The sequence below is a fragment of the Capronia epimyces genome (assembly GCF_000585565.1).
Source record: "Capronia epimyces CBS 606.96 chromosome Unknown aczIQ-supercont1.3, whole genome shotgun sequence".
NCBI classification, from domain to species: Eukaryota; Fungi; Ascomycota; class Eurotiomycetes; order Chaetothyriales; family Herpotrichiellaceae; genus Capronia; species Capronia epimyces.
Window position 1 is genome coordinate 3,301,090 of NW_006912906.1, and position 16,275 is coordinate 3,317,364.

At 50.9% G+C, this 16,275-nt stretch overlaps 3 protein-coding genes across 3 annotated transcripts; all 3 read left to right on the forward strand.

Moving 5' to 3' along the window:
- Nucleotides 1-1,140: 1,140 nt before the first annotated feature.
- On the forward strand, nucleotides 1,141-5,808 carry A1O3_04469 (uncharacterized protein; the record flags this gene model as incomplete). The annotated part of the gene is made up of 5 exons (XM_007734598.1): nucleotides 1,141-1,329; nucleotides 1,378-1,431; nucleotides 1,484-1,736; nucleotides 1,789-4,173; nucleotides 4,220-5,808. The coding sequence occupies 5 exons, from the start codon at nucleotides 1,141-1,143 to the stop codon at nucleotides 5,806-5,808; spliced, it is 4,470 nt and encodes a 1,489-aa protein (XP_007732788.1).
- Nucleotides 5,809-7,478: 1,670 nt separating this feature from the next.
- Nucleotides 7,479-9,087, forward strand: A1O3_04470 (UTP-glucose-1-phosphate uridylyltransferase; the record flags this gene model as incomplete). Its single annotated transcript, XM_007734599.1, has 2 exons — nucleotides 7,479-8,928; nucleotides 8,981-9,087. The coding sequence occupies 2 exons, from the start codon at nucleotides 7,479-7,481 to the stop codon at nucleotides 9,085-9,087; spliced, it is 1,557 nt and encodes a 518-aa protein (XP_007732789.1).
- Nucleotides 9,088-10,184: 1,097 nt separating this feature from the next.
- Nucleotides 10,185-10,811, forward strand: A1O3_04471 (uncharacterized protein; the record flags this gene model as incomplete). The annotated part of the gene is made up of 1 exon (XM_007734600.1): nucleotides 10,185-10,811. The coding sequence occupies one exon, from the start codon at nucleotides 10,185-10,187 to the stop codon at nucleotides 10,809-10,811; it is 627 nt and encodes a 208-aa protein (XP_007732790.1).
- Nucleotides 10,812-16,275: the final 5,464 nt, after the last annotated feature.

A 16,275-nucleotide genomic window follows, 5' to 3' on the forward strand; every position in this document is an offset into this window, starting at 1 on the left:
TGTTGTGCGGTGCTGTGGTACCAGTAGTATTGCGAGTCATGCAAAGCATTTATCAATGATATTCCTCTTTATTTCTCCCCTGGCTGCCTCGTCTTCTTGTCCTTTCGTCGCAAGGGTGTCGGATCAGCCATCATTTTCATACCCACACTATCCGGCGATCCCGGTCGCCTCCGGGCCGGGTTCGGCTGAAATTTGGAAGATACCGCTACGCACCGCTATTTTATTGGTTGTACAGAGCGTTTGTGTCTCCCCTCAGCAGTCCCCAGTGTTTGCAGCGCGATCGGGAAACTCGGTCCTCAGCTGAGCCTTGGCCCTATCAGCAAAGCTGGAGCTCGCTAGCTATTGTATGTGATATAGGTGTAGCTCCGCCTTGCGTACGCAAGCAAGGGTATCGTGAGTGGCACCAAGGAGGATCATAGCATGGCCAGTGACACGATAGAGCAAGGAAACGTGTTGTTCTGTCTGTTGTTCGAGCAGGTTGATCTTCTCCTGTAAACCCGGTCCTGCTGAGGGAATGTTCTCTCCAGCTCAACATGCATGTGCGATTAACCGAAGACAGCCTCAGGAAGCCTGCCTCTGCCACAACCTGCGCCGCTAGTCCAAGTCCTATGGAGGAAAGGGGCGCCTTGAAACGAGCACAAGAATGACGGATTGAGCATGGAAGTGTTCAATCATCTAGTACTCGGTAGCATAATAATAATGCTTCGGTGGCACCAGTGTTGTAAAGTGAGATCGACCATCGAAAGGGCGATTCGATTGAAGGTGGCTGTGGGCGGATGCCACACGCGGCCTGTTCACTGTTCAGCTTGCTTGGTCCCGACCTAGTCAAGAGTCGGCTTAGTGACTGTCAGTGCTCCAGTGCCCAGCTTCCAAGTTCCGCAGCCGTCAATCAAGCTCTCCGCACTTCCACCTACTGAAGGACCCATCCGTTCAGCAGCCGCCTGCTCAAGAGGCAAGTCAACCACCTTCATTTTATTTCATTCTCTCTTCTGCAGGCAAACAAGGCCGAGTTACAGGCAGGAGTTATTGAGGCGTATTTTGTTTCTTACTCCTCCTGCCGTCCAGCTTCTCTTCCCTCATGTCTACCGCAACCTACAGTGCACCGGTAATGAATTGGTGACCCGTCCTCGCATACCCACCATGAGCTCCGGTTTTAAGAACGAGCTCAAGGCGCAAGGCGCCATTGAGGCAGCACAAGACCCCAACAGTGCTGTCACTGCCGACGATGCAGAGCGAGTTATGCTAAACGAGAGTAAGAAGGCAGGCTCAACAGCATTGCACTTCGATGCCAATGCCTCACCTGAGGAAAAGGCCGCGCAAGCTGGAGCGGTAGGATGGCCCATTTTAGAAGTACTCACAAGGCTAACCTGCAACTAGCGGGTAAACGATACTGCCCGTCCACCTAAGGGTGTGGGTATTGCTACGGACCTGGTGAGTAACTTGCCTGCCATGGTCTTGGGTCCTAATTGACCTGGTTACGCAGGATGACGGCAAACCGGACCAATATGATCTGCCAGCCCCTGAGCCTCTGGCCGTAGCGGACTCTACTCAACAACCCGGCGGCAGCACTGGAGGTGCAAATGGAGCACCCCCGGAAGAAGAGGAGGAAGACTGGACAAAAGTCGGTTGGGCTCCCCGCTTCGGCAGTGGTGAGACGCAGGAAGATAAAGACGCCGGAAATCTGCTCGATCATCAAACCCTCTTGGAAGGAAAGCTGGATGAGAAGTTCTACGGCGGTGCGTATACTCATCATTCCAGTGTGAATGGACTCGAAACTGAGACCTCTAGATTGGTACCACAACACCGCCGTCATCATCTTTGCTTGTCTGGGATCATGGCTGGCCGCTTTGCTCGGCGGTGGTCTAGGATGGCTCTTGATCATCATGGCCACTTGCGGTACCTACTATCGAACCTCGGTCAGGCGCGTGAGACGCAACTTCAGAGACGACGTTACTCGCGAGCTTGCAAAGGCTCGCTTGGAGACAGATACCGAAAGTCTGGAATGGATGAATAGCTTCCTGGTCAAGTTCTGGCCAATCTATGCTCCACAACTTGCAAAGGCCATCATTCAGTCGGTTGATCAGGTTCTCAGTACCTCGACCCCCGCGTTCTTGGATAGCATGAGGCTGGAGAGCTTCATTTTAGGCACCAAGCCTCCACGAATGGAGCATGTCAAGACCTATCCTAAGTCGGAGGACGATGTTGTGATGATGGACTGGAAATTCAGCTTTACTCCGACCGATACCATGGACATGACGGCGCGCCAACTCAAAACCAAGATCAACCCGAAGGTGGTACTGGAGATCCGTGTCGGCAAAGGTGTTGTCAGCAAGGCGATGAAGATCATCGTTGAAGACTTTGAATTCTCGGGCTTGATGCGGGTGCGAATGAAGTTGCAGATACCCTTCCCTCACATCGACAGAGTCGACATTTGCTTTCTCGAGCGACCAACCATCGACTACGTCTGCAAGCCGATCGGTGGTGACACATTCGGGTTCGACATCAATTTCATTCCTGGACTGGAAAGCTTTATTAAAGAGCAGATCCATGGAAACCTCGCTCCTGTGATGTACGCCCCCAATGTCTTCCCGGTCGAGGTCGCCAAGATGTTGTCAGGCAACCCCATCGACCTGGCGGTAGGCGTTGTTGCTGTCACCATTTACAGCGCTCACAACTTGAAGAATCCGGACAAATTCTCTGGGACCCCTGATCCTTACGTGGTTGTCTCTTTGAATGGCTCCAAAGAACTCGCGCGTACTAAGACGATCCATGAAAACGCCAATCCACGATGGAATGAGACACTATACATTATCATCACGAATTTCACGGATGCTCTTACCTTGCAAGTCTATGATTACAATGATGTTCGCAAGGACAAGCACCTGGGTACAGCAACGTTTGCCTTGGACCAGCTCGAGTCCGTTCCCGAGCATGAGGGCCTGTCCCTTGAAGTCCTCGCAAACGGCAAGTCCCGCGGAGTTGTCCAGGTAGACATCCGTTTCTTTCCCGTCCTAGAACCAGAGAAGCTTCAAACCGGTGAAATTCTTCCACCACCAGAGTCCAACACCGGTATTGCCCGAATTACCGTCGAACAAGCCAAGGATCTTGATGGCAGCAAGAGTCTGGTTGGTGCCTTGGATCCTTACGCTGTACTCTTGTTGAACGGCAAGGAAGTGCATGTAACCAACAAGCTTAAGCATACAAACAATCCCGTCTTCTCGGACAGCACAAAGTCACTGCTCATCACAGACCGAAAGAAGGCAAGGGTTGGATTGGTGATCAAAGATAGTCGAGGTCTCGCCACCGATCCAATTATAGGCACTTACCAGATCAAACTCGACGATTTGCTTAAATTGGTGGATAAGGGCCAGGAGTGGTATAACTTGCACGGAACCAAGAGTGGTAAGGCCAAGTTGATGCTTGACTGGAAGCCAGTCGAGCTGAAAGGCGTCGGTGGATCCGATGGCTATATCACTCCTATCGGCGTCATGCGCATCCATGCCAAAAGTGCGCAAAACCTGCGAAACTTCGAGACACTCGGCAAGTCGGATCCATATGCCAGAGTATTGTTATCTGGGATCCCCAAGGGTCGCACAGTCACATTCCAAAATGAGCTCAACCCGCAGTGGGATGAAGTCATCTACGTCCCAGTGCACTCACCATCCGAGCGGCTCATTCTGGAGGTTATGGATGAGGAAAAACTTGGAAAAGATCGTTCTTTGGGCCTCGTTCAGATTTCAGCCTCGGACTACATCAAAGAAAGCGACGAGGGCGGGTATGAAGTCAACGATACCAGAACACCCCTTTCTGGCGGACTGCGTCTTGGTGGGAGCGGTGAATCAAAAGGTACCATTAATTACACCGTCTCCTTTTTCCCGACCCTGAACGTGGTCGACCCTGAAGAAGAAGAGGATGAGCGCACTGCCCAGGCCGCAATTGACGCTACTGGAACTACGGTCGGGGCGCCTTCACACAGCAAGAAGTCATCGATTGATGCCAAACCCTCGGCAGAGATCTCGCGGGCGAGTACAGATATCCGGCAAAGCATTGATACGGCTGCCAGGGTTGGCGGTCAGGCCAATGGAGCCTCATCTATCCACAGCTCTACGTTTACGGCCCAGCCCAAGCAGGCGCCAAAGATCAGAATAACAACCGAGGATCTCAATAAATACGGTAGGGTAATCTCTCATATGCTGCTGACATTGCTAACATGTTACAGAATCTGGGCTCCTAATATTTCAGCTTGTCGAGGGCCATTTCGCAATCACCGATGTTCACCTTGAGGTGCTAATGGATGATCATGCTTTCCCCGCATACAGCTCATCCAAAATCAGACAACGGGATCACCATTTTGGGGAGACCGGAGATGCCATGGTTCGGGAGATCGACATGTCTCGAATCACTCTGCGACTTACTGAAAAAGCCGACAAGACTGGGAAGCAGGACGAGGACAACGTGGTTGCTAAACTGACAGGTCCAACTCTTACCACTCTACAGCAATGCTTGTATAAGCCGACAGAACTCACTCTCAGGAGCAATAACGGAGCGGTCAACAAGGTGGTTGTTATCCTGAAGTATTTACCCGTCAAAATGAAACTTGATCCCAGCGAGAGCATCAACAATATGGGCACTCTTCGAGTGGATGTGCTTGATGCGGCGGATCTTCCCTCGGCCGACCGGAACGGATACAGTGACCCGTACTGCAAATTTAGACTCGGGGGCAAAGAGGTATACAAGACCAAGGTACAGAAGAAGACATTACACCCTGCTTGGAACGAATTCTTCGAGGTGCCGGTTCCTTCCAGGACAGCAGCCGAGTTCAAAGTTGATGTGTACGACTGGGACTTTGGTGACAAGGCTGACCACTTGGGTGCCTCCGCCATCGATCTACGGGGTTTGGAGCCGTTCCAACCACAGGAGTTGCATTATACGTTGGATGGCAAATCAGGTGTCATTCGACTTAGACTGTTGTTCAAACCCGACTACATCACCCGAGCTCGGCAAGGGACTTCAACATTCTCGGGTACATTTGCGCCTGCAGGAAAGGTGATTGGTGCTCCGGTCAAAGGTGTCGGTAAAGTGGGCGGCGGAGTTGTCAAAGGAGCATCGTTTATCAAACGTGGTCTGACTGGCCGCGGAAGCAAAGATGAAACCCCGTCCAGCGTCAATGGATCTGTGGCGACAGATGAAGGCATTGTGACCCCAGCAACCACGCCGGCCAAACTACCTCCTTTGATGGATGGAGCCGCCTCTCCGGTAACGCCATCTAATTTCACGCTTTCTCGCACCAAGAGCAATCACTCGTCGGTGACCAACACTCCCAGAGGCGGAGAGACGGGAACCGCAAGTTTCATCCTCGTGTCGGCCAGCGGGTACCCTCCTGGGGCCGATGTTCGTGTCCATGTTAAGATGCTGGGACCCAGAGGCGGGAAAGAGCTGTTCAAGACCAAAGCTATCAAGTCGACTTCGGGAACTGTGGAATTTGACACGAGCCACGAGAATTTCAAGGTGCCATGTACGGCCGACACGCAGTTCCAGCTTGTGGTCAAGGATCACGACACGTTCCGATCTAAAGACTTGGGAGAAGGCCTCTTTTTCGTATCTGATCAGGGCAGCGGCTCCGAGCACGCCGTGAAAGCCGGACCAGGCACTGTCACCATCCGCAGCACCTTTACCCCGAACGACACCGGCGTTGCGGATGGCCTCAAGCCAACAAGCAGTGGGCGGGATAGTCCAGACTCGAGGCGAGAGGGACGACGAAGCTTCTTCGGGCGAAGGGAGGTGAGCAGTAGGCACGATGCACAATAGGGAGGCAAAACAATGCTGCAGAAGCGATGACCATTTTCAGCGTGGGCGTTCACTGGAGCGCAAGGGGAATATTCCGGCGGAGAGCACCAGCTCGAGCATTCCGGCCACCTCTTCTCCCGGCGCCTCATTCCTTGTGCTTTGAATTGCAGTGATACCAAAAATTATGCTGTTGTCTCCTTATGGCTGGCAGGGGAGCAACTAGTCCTAGCGGGTATTAATGAACTGCGCAGGAACTAATAAACATGAAATAAAATCCCTAATCAATTTTCGGTACATTCGTCCAAGCATGTGCATTTTTTGAAGCGCCACACATTTTACTCCTTTTTCTGAGTGTTGGGAACAGCAAGGGTCTGACCCTATGAGGAGTTACAGTCGGTAGACATGGGTCGAGGCGAGAGCGGTGAGACTCGGGTAATCACAAAGGTCTCAAGTCTGCATTAGCTAGCTGAGAGAGGCCTGGTCGGTGATTGATGCTGTTTCTCAATCTAGCAAACATGAAGGATGTGTATAACGTCTATCTTGCCGAAGCACCGAGGATTGAGGTGGTGATCAACGAACAGCAAAGTTCGAGGGCGCCCGACATACGCATGTTGAGTGGTTGAGCAGAAGCAAGCGGCTTAGGGGCTTAGGCTTCGGTGAATCAGGGCTTAGGAAGGCCGGGGCTAATAATTTACTGACCACGTCACCGCTAAGGACCAAGGCACCAAAGGCACCAGAGGCAGGGTTGGCTTATCTGGATCCTGGCTAGAGAAATGACGTGGGATCATCGGTGCAGGCCCTGCAAGAGTCAACGACAAGGTTTAGGTGGGAAAGGGGCCCTCGGGCGTTATGTACATGAAATTCAAGCTTGAACGGGTTGAAGCGGCCCTCTGTCTCTGTTCGGCGAATAGCCTTTTCGTGCGCGAGTAATTGGCGTACCTTAGGTGCCTGGAGCCTTCTAGAGGGCCTAAGGCCACGGTCATGATCATCGCCGTCGCCATCTCCTCCCCCACGTACCGCTAACAACAGCTTGCCCAGTTGAGACACAACGGTCGCTCCGCCCTCTACCTGCGGTGTACGGTCGCTTAGCTACCTTACCTTCACTTTTCCCTCATCTTCTGTCTTCCGTCTCTCTCTTCCTCCTCTCCTTCACCTCTCCTGCGCTCCATCTCCCAGCAGGTGTAATCCTCCATCTCCTGTTTCTGATCAATCTCCAGACATCTCCAGCTGAAACCTGATCCTCGGTGTCCTTCGCACGGTCGCTACCGGGTGCAGCCATGGCCTCCAAAGCTATTCCCTCCCACCTCCGCCCTCAAGGCCCCGGGTCCAACAGCAGTAACGGCGTGCCTTCTGCTGAGGGTAGACACCATGGCAAGTCACAATCTCATGTGGTAAGTCAGAGCTAAGATGTTATCACATCCTCCCCCTTCCCGATTCGGTGCCATCTACCTTGAATATTGGATAGATCCGCCGTTCCTTTCCACCGCACGGGCCTGATATCACAGGCCGTCCCCATCCGATGTCTTGAGATGTGCCTTGAGATGGCTAGCTGCAATTTAAACCATCTCGAACTCTTCATTTCATCGTTTTCACCTTCACCACCTTGGCTGGGTCTCAACCCGGCAACTGGGCACTTTCTCCTCGCTGCCACTCGTTCTCCCCGAGCTGCACTTCCCGTCGCACCAGACAAAATGCCTCTCAATGCCTCTTCATCCTTCGACCTAGAGAAGACTACCGATGGTTACCCCCAAGATCATACACTGACAAGAGATCCTACCATGCAGGCCTTTGAGAACACCTCCACCAACGTGGCAGCCAGCCAGATGCGCAATTCCCTCAACGCCCTCTCAGATACGGTGAAGGATCCTGCAGAAAAAAAGAGATTTGAAGCGGAAATGGACAATTTCTTTGCATTGTTCAGAAGATACCTCAACGACAGAGCCAAGGGAAACACCATTGACTGGGCCAAAATCAATCCTCCCAACCCAAACCAAGTCGTCAGCTACGACGATCTGCCAAACAGTGACGCTGTTGAGTTCTTGAACAAGCTGGCCGTTGTCAAGCTCAACGGCGGCCTCGGTACCTCCATGGGTTGTGTCGGTCCCAAATCCGTCATCGAGGTCAGAGATGGCATGTCTTTCCTCGACCTTTCTGTCCGACAGATTGAATATCTGAACCGCACCTATGACGTCAATGTTCCCTTCGTCCTGATGAACAGCTTCAACACCGATGAAGACACTGCCTCCATCATCAAGAAGTACGAAGGCCACAACATCGACATTCTCACCTTCAACCAGTCCCGATACCCTCGTGTTCTCAAGGACTCCCTTCTACCTGCACCAAAGTCGTATGACTCTCAACTCTCGGACTGGTATCCTCCTGGTCACGGAGATGTGTTCGAGTCTCTCTACAACAGTGGCATTCTCGACCAGCTTATTGACCGTGGTATTGAGATTATCTTCCTATCCAACGCCGACAACCTGGGTGCCGTAGTTGATCTTCGCATCTTGCAGCACATGGTGGAAAGCAAGGCCGAGTACATTATGGAGTTGACCGACAAGACCAAGGCCGACGTAAAAGGTGGCACGATTATCGACTATGAAGGCAAAGCGAGATTGCTCGAAATCGCTCAAGTCCCTAAGCAATACGTCAACGAATTCAAGTCGATCAAGAAGTTCAAGTACTTCAACACCAACAACATCTGGATGAACCTTCGAGCCATCAAGCGTGTGGTCGAGGCCAACGAACTCGAAATGGAAATCATTCCCAATGAGAAATCCATCCCTGCCGATAAGAAGGGAGAGGCCGATGTCAGTATCATTCAACTCGAAACCGCAGTGGGTGCTGCCATCAAACATTTCAGGAACTCCCATGGTGTCAATGTCCCTCGACGACGTTTCTTGCCTGTCAAGACCTGTTCCGATCTCATGCTCGTCAAATCTAACCTCTACACCTTGAGTCACGGTCAATTGATCATCGATCCCAACCGCTTCGGTCCTGCTCCACTTATTAAGCTGGGCAGTGACTTTAAGAAGGTGGCTCAATTCCAGAAGCGAATTGGTAGCATCCCCAACATTGTTGAGTTGGACCATTTGACCGTCACTGGTGATGTCAACTTCGGCCGTGGTATTGTCCTGAAAGGTGAGTTTGGGACGCCTCTTGAAAGTTTCCAAATGCTAATTGATGTTGCCAGGTACTGTCATCATTGTTGCAACCGAAAACAGCACCATTGACATTCCACCGGGTTCGATCTTGGAGAATGTTGTGGTGCAAGGGAGCTTGAGACTACTTGAGCATTAGGGAGAGTATGTGTACGGCTCACTGCAGACGGCAAACTTCAACTTTCAAACTGCAAACAAAGAGAGCGGTTCTTGTTGTGGGAGTGAGGAGAATATCATGGTGATTGTGGTGAATATGGAAAGATCCAAAATTGAGTGTTGGGAGATTTGTTTCTAGTGTGTGCATGCATCATGAGATGGCACTCTTATGGATACAGGCATTCCTCTTTGTGAGGTTTTGTGGACGGGCAGAATCGAGACACAAGTCAGACCAGATATTTGGAGTTCTACGTAATGATGTCATCTGTAGCCAGGTATTTTATATTGGGGATTACAATGGGAAATCACGTTTCCCGATCATTCGGATTAATATTTTTCCGTTCCGAGATCTCTTTATCTAATCTCCCATACTAATGTTACACTTGGTCATCAAATGGTCAGAGCCACGGACGTTTTTTGTCTGTTCACAGGACAGACTTCACGCAGACAGGGTGCAGACCGGGCAGAAATTCACGATCTGGTTCAGCAAGACAAGGGACTTTTCGTTCACGGAACGCGAAGGAAGTAATCGTCGCTTCTTGTCAGGGCGAGTCAGGACTTCGGGCCTTGTTACGCTAGGTTGGTTCTGGTCTAGAACTGGCACCTCGTCGGCTCACTCTTTTCACCTAGAAGGCCATATGAGGTAGAACGAAAACAGGCAGAGGACGTTCAACCAAGCTGACCAGGCGGCGGGCGGAGGACCGAGAGACAAACGACACAATTGCCCATTCTCGCCTTTCCGTGCTCCGACGGATTCTACTCAGCTATACAGTATTCCTCCGTTCTGTGGTAGGAGAGTGATGCCAACTCGAGGTTGAGCCCTTGCGTCCCACAAGCGGCCACGACCATATTTGCAGATCGGGAGCTTGAGAGGACATTACAGGATAGATTCGGAGACGACTAGACTCAGTCGGTGTACGGCATCAAGGCTAAGGTCAAGGCTAGGACCCGAGTCAGCCTCATTCGGCACAACCACTACGACGGTCCAGGCTTCGCTTGATTCGACCTTGGGCCCGTCGACTTGACCTGGACTTACGGTAACTTACCACGCTGCGTTGGACACACGACACCCAGCCGACGATGGATGCCCCGTCGACGGAAACAGGAACCGGGATAGAACCTAGCACATCTGGTATATCTCAACCTGCTGGGTTCCGGGAAAAGGGAACAGGCACTGGAGCTGGAGCTGGAGCGACCACGATCGGGCCAGAAACGGGCCCTGGGACAGTAAGAGGAGGAGTCACTGAGGCTAGGACTGGGACAGGGACAGGGACTACTGGGACATTCACACTCCTCCTCTTCGCCTCAGCCTCGACCTACACCGACATGGAAACGCTAGTTCTACCTGCGCCGAGTTCGTTGAGGCAGGTCTTCAGGACCCTCGAGCGCCTGTTCCCCGGCTTTGCGGAAAAGGTGCTCAAAAGCGCCGCAGTGACGGTGAATCTGGAGTATTTGGACATCGACCTGGAGGGTCTAGATCCCGTGGCCGACCTGGGGGATCGTAACTATGGAGTAGATGAGGAGGCGGGCAAGTATGGAGGAGATGAGAAGGCGGGCCAGCAAAGCACATTTGATGCGGAGAAGGGGGATATACCAGCACGACGAGATGGAAATGCAGATGAAGAATCCGGACAGGGACTGGGGTTGGACTTGCTGATTCAAGCGGGTGATGAGGTCGGCATCATTCCGCCTGTGAGCAGTGGGTAGTAAGTAGATAGTAGGAGCCAATAATCAATACTGGGTATACAGGAAGTCATCGTAGTACTGTGCAGGAAGTCATCGTAGTACTGTGCAGGAAGTCATCGTAGTACTGTGCAGGAAGTCATCGTAAGACTGTATGTGGTAGGTATACAGGAAGTCAGCGTACTATGTATGTGGTATTAATCAATCAATGAATCAATCAATCCATCCAGGACACAGGAATCCGAAATATCAATTTTCAACATCATCTTAATATGCGTGCAGTAGGGGAGTGTTAAGGCGAAGGCTGCCTCACCTTTGTCAAAGGTTGAAATGTTCCATGTTGTCTATCAAAGGTCACAGGGGGAGCGCATGCTATATATACCTTATATAGTGCCTGTAGCATACCTAAATCAGCTTTGTCTGTAGCATGCCTAAACCAGCTTTCTGATTAAAGCACAAGGCTGGGAATGCCTACTGTAAGTTAGTGCCTAAGTTTGACAACTTTGGGCTTAGGCTTCAGGGCTTCAGGGCTGCAATTAATCTGAATACGATTACGGAGGCGTGCCTCGAATGAGCCGACTGCACGGCACCCTCTGTACATTGTACATACGTCGATGTCGATGCGGAGAGTGAATTCCCAGTGTTGGGTTAGAGAGTAGAAGGTAGGAGGCCGCCAGAGACAATGATAGAGTGCTCTTTCTATCGTAAAGCATGCTGATGACTGCACTGCTCTGCTAGGGAGTACATACAGACTGCACTATTACGGAGTACATACTTGCGCTGCCTACGCTACCTACACGACTGAAGTACATGCTTGGGTGGTGTTGTTGTTGCCGCCGCCGCCGCCGCCGCCGATTCTTCATCAACGAGGACGACATGACCACACCAATGGTGGGCGAGGACGGCTATGCCGATAGTAGAACAGTAGACGAGAGATCACAGAACTGCTGTGGACATAGATAGTGCGTACACCTCACCATTATGGACATAGTAGTACCTACGTACACCTGACCACTATGGACATAGTAGTATAGTACCTACGTACACGTCACCACTAGCGTCTCATGATCCTTACGTGCCTCCTCATGACTGGCGGCGGCGACTTGCGGCGGCTACGAAGAAAAGAAAGAGACCGGTGACAGCGACGGAGCAAAGAGAGAGACTGGCGGCAGCGACGGAGAAAAGAAAGACTGAAAAGCACCCCTCCAAAGCCCTGCACAAGGCAGAGAGCAATGATGGAGCGGGCCCCATGCGCAAAAAGGGTACCCTGAAGATAATTGAAAATCCAAATCCAAACACCGGTGTCGATGACTGCAGGTTCTGGTAGGCGGAGTTCCGAACTTCCACTGAGTCAAAGAACACGAATGACAATAGCAATGACAATAACAATGAGAAAGCAAACCCAAACGCCGGTGTCGATGACTTCAGGTTCTGGTCGGCGGAGTTCCGAACTTCCACTGAGTCAAGGACACGAATGACAATAACAATGATGATAACAATGAGAGAGTTTGTAGGAGAGAGAGGAGGAGAGAGAGTCGAACGAGACAGTGAGAGCTGAGGAGAGAGTTTGTAGGAGAGAGTTGTAGGAGAGAGTTGTAGGAGAGAGTTGTAGGAGAGAGTTGTAGGAGAGAGTTGTAGGAGAGAGTTGTAGGAGAGAGTTGTAGGAGAGAGAGAGAGAGAGAGTCTATAGGAGAGGAGAGAGAGTGTGTGAGTGTGTAGGATTGTAGGGAGAGAGTGTGTGTGTAGGATTGTAGGGAGATAAGGATGTGGTAAGGATATGTGTGTGTGTGTGTTGTCTCGGTCATCGGCTGTCTCTGGCATCGGCTTCCGTCTGGCGGAGTTCCATTCTTTCACCGAATCTTGGAGAACAGGTTGACTTGTCATGCAACAGCTAGGCCTCTGGCTTCCGTCTGGCGGACTTCCATCCTTTCACCTCGGGCTTCGCTGCTGGGAGATCACAAACACTACCGCCGGCGCGAAAAAAGACAAAACCAAAACAACATCATCGTCAAAACTGCAACAACCGCCTCGTCCCACCCGGCCTCGACACTCTCCCTCATCATCTATTCACTCAAACAACTGACCCCAGTTCTGCCTGAGACTTGCCATTGGGCCCTCAAGGACTCGCTCTGTTGTTCGCTGACAGCGCTACTAAGCCAGAGGTCACCTATATTGAAGCTTGCTGACGAAGCCTCACCAGGCCGCCGTCACACCGCAGAGATTCGTCAGCTGGGTCGGCGGAATGTTTCGTCAGTCACCGTCTCGTAGTAGGGTTGCCTGCTCTTGCGAGCAGGGCCCTGACTCCGACCCGACAACGTCAGAAACGCCTCATCGGTCACCGTCTCATAGTAGGGTTGCCTATTCTTGCGAACAGGGCCCTGACCACGAGCCGACAACGTCTGAGGGGCTCCGCGTCCCCGGATGGCTCCTCGCCGAGATGGTCGGGCGGCCTGGCTGGCAGCGGGTTTCATCGCCGAGTTCCTCATAGAGGGAGTTGGTGGCGGTGAGCTGGTAGACTTGACTAGTCGAGGAGCGGACTCAGTCTCGTCGGAAGTCTTCTTGCTGAAACAACAACCCATGATTGTGGTATCGTGGAGTGTATCTGTGGCTTGTGTGTGTGTGTAGTGTGATTGTGATCTGAAGGAAGAAAGAAAAACTGAGCAAGAGGCGAGGGGGGGAGCTGCTTATATGACTCTCGCGTTTAGCCAAGACTGCTGCACTTTGTCTGCACTTTGCCCAACACTTCTGATGACGCTTCGCTTCATACTTTGTATGTCTGTGGTAGGTGTTGAGCTGTTTCTCCGTGTAATGCCAGTGAACGTGGTAGAGTGTGGGGTAATTCTCCGAATTCTCCACCAGATCTACTGGAACGTGTCCGCAACTCCTCCACACCCACGCGAGGAAATCGATTCACGAGAAATATGCCACGCTGCAATCCTACAAAGAGCTCTCTGTCTAATCGCTGGAAAGGTCATCAATTCAGCCTCTGAATCTGCTGCGTGTCCTGCGGCTCTACGGCATAGTATGTCTGACTGGCGAGCGTTGATAGTGGCACCCTCGACTTCGCGTTCGCGTTCGCCTGACCGGACCCCGCCACTCATCAACTTTTCTGTCCCAACACTTGACTGCGGTGGCAGTGCAGAGTCCACTGAGGCGTTCAATTGTCTGGTTCGCACAGCCATGCTCGAATAATTACGCGTAGTTTGATCCACGACACGAATGGTGGCAAAGCAGCAGTAAATGCCTCATGGTATGGATAGCACATGGTGCAATTGGCTCAATGCCATCATGGGACGAGCAAGCAAGCAAGCAAGTGAATTCAGAGGTTAGGATTGATACTGGTTTGATTTGTCCGTACGTATGTGCTCGTCCATCGATGCCCAGATTCGTGTGTCGATTCACTACGAGGCGAGGAAGTGAGATTGGGACAGCATATAGAGAGGAATACAAGCTGCCAGTACATAGGATAGGTGCAGCAATCTCCTCGCTTGGCGTCAAGTTGATGATGATACCCAGCACTGATTGCTCGATCGATACTGTAGACATCTATCTTTTCATCCCCCGGCCTTCATTCATGTATGCTATGCTACGTACGGCTCTGATGAGTGTGACAAATAGTCCAATGTGTTCCCTTTTCATAAGTTTATTAGTCCATCCATGCATAAGAGGGTGCTTGATGCTTTGACAGCCCATCTCTTGGATTTCCACATTTCAATTCCCTAAGACACTGCTCCGACAGCTCAGAACCTAGCTCGCTCAGGCCTGATGATCCATTGCACAATAAAGGCGACCAAAATCATGTACTCCTAGACAAGCGCCGCCGGCTCGAGCTTGGTGGTCGGACACCTACACCCGATGCACCCAGTATTGCGGCGACCTAAGTATGGGTGTCAAAGACGCCTAATAACCTAACTGAGGCTACCTCGCAGTCCACCTTCATCAAGAATCGAGTCTCCGGTCATCAAGGAAGCTCACCGACACCGATTCTTGAGGCCATTGACCAGTTCACGAAGGGTGCGACGGGAATTATGCATCAGATCGCGTTATTGAAGTCCGAGGTTAAGTCACTACGCGAGGACAATGCACTACTTAGCCGCCGTCGCCGCGCGAAAAAGAAGCAACTACGCGCTGGAGGGAGCATGACGCTTGAGGAGGGACAGCGTCTAGAGTCTCGTAGTCGTATTCAGGTCGTAGTAAAGCAGGAAAGGTTGTCGGAGAGTGGTTTAAGTCAGAGGCCTGAAACGCGCGCGCGGCGGTGTGATGTCTGCGGCAACGTCGGGCATAACTCCAGAACCTGTCAAGTAGTTATTACTTCGTCTGAGGAAGAGGAATCTGAGTAATTCCAAACAATTCAATGTGTGGTGGTTAAGTATAGGCCGATTATGTTGAGATGGTCGGGTTGGAGTGGCCAGCTCGCTTATCTGGCCAGCTCGCTTATCATCCACGTTACCCTCTATATATCGCCTTATTTATTTTATATCCTCTAGCCTCTCGACGTTAGGTGTTTTAGTCCGTTAAAACGGGCGTACGGTAGTTAAATTAAGAAGAGAGTCCGGGCCGGTACTATCTATATTTCGAAGAAGGATTTCTTTCTCGCGTTTTTAGCCGCTTTTTAGTAAACGATAACGGTTTAAAACGTCTAGAGAGGATTTAGAGGGGCCGAGCTCGTTCCTTACGACTCGGAAAGTATAATTACTCGTCTAGATATAAAGCTACGGATACCTATACTCGATATATCTAGTATTACGGCGACCTAAGTATAGGTATTAAAGACGCCTAATAACCTAACTAAGGCTACCTCGTAGTCTACCTTTATTAAGAATCGAGTCTTCGGTTATTAAGGAAGCTTATCGATACCGATTCTTAAGGCTATTAACTAGTTCACGAAGGGTACGACGGGAATTATATATTAGATCGCGTTATTAAAGTCCGAGGTTAAGTTACTACGCGAGGATAATACACTACTTAGCCGCCGTCGCCGCGCGAAAAAGAAGCAACTACGCGCTGGAGGGAGCATGACGCTTAAGGAGGGATAGCGTCTAGAGTCTCGTAGTCGTATTTAGGTCGTAGTGAAGCAGGAAAGGTTATCGAAGAGTAGTTTAAGTTAGAGACCTAAAACGCGCGCGCGGCGGTATGGTGTCTACGGCAACGTCGGGTATAACTCTAGAACCTATTAAGTAGTTATTACTTCGTCTAAGGAAGAGGAATCTAAGTAATTCTAAACAATTTAATATATAGTGGTTAAGTATAGGCCGATTAAGTATAGGCCGATTATATTAAGGTGGTCGGGTTAGAGTGGCTAGCTCGCTTATCTGGCCAGCTCGCTTATTATCCACGTTATACGTTCTACTTTATATTATTAATATAATAATAATACGTCTACTCTACGCTAGGAATAATAGGGAGAATAGATATATTAGATAGAAACCGAAAAGGAATAGTACTTTACTAAGATAGAAGATAAGCCTAGATAGAATTTTTTAGAGTA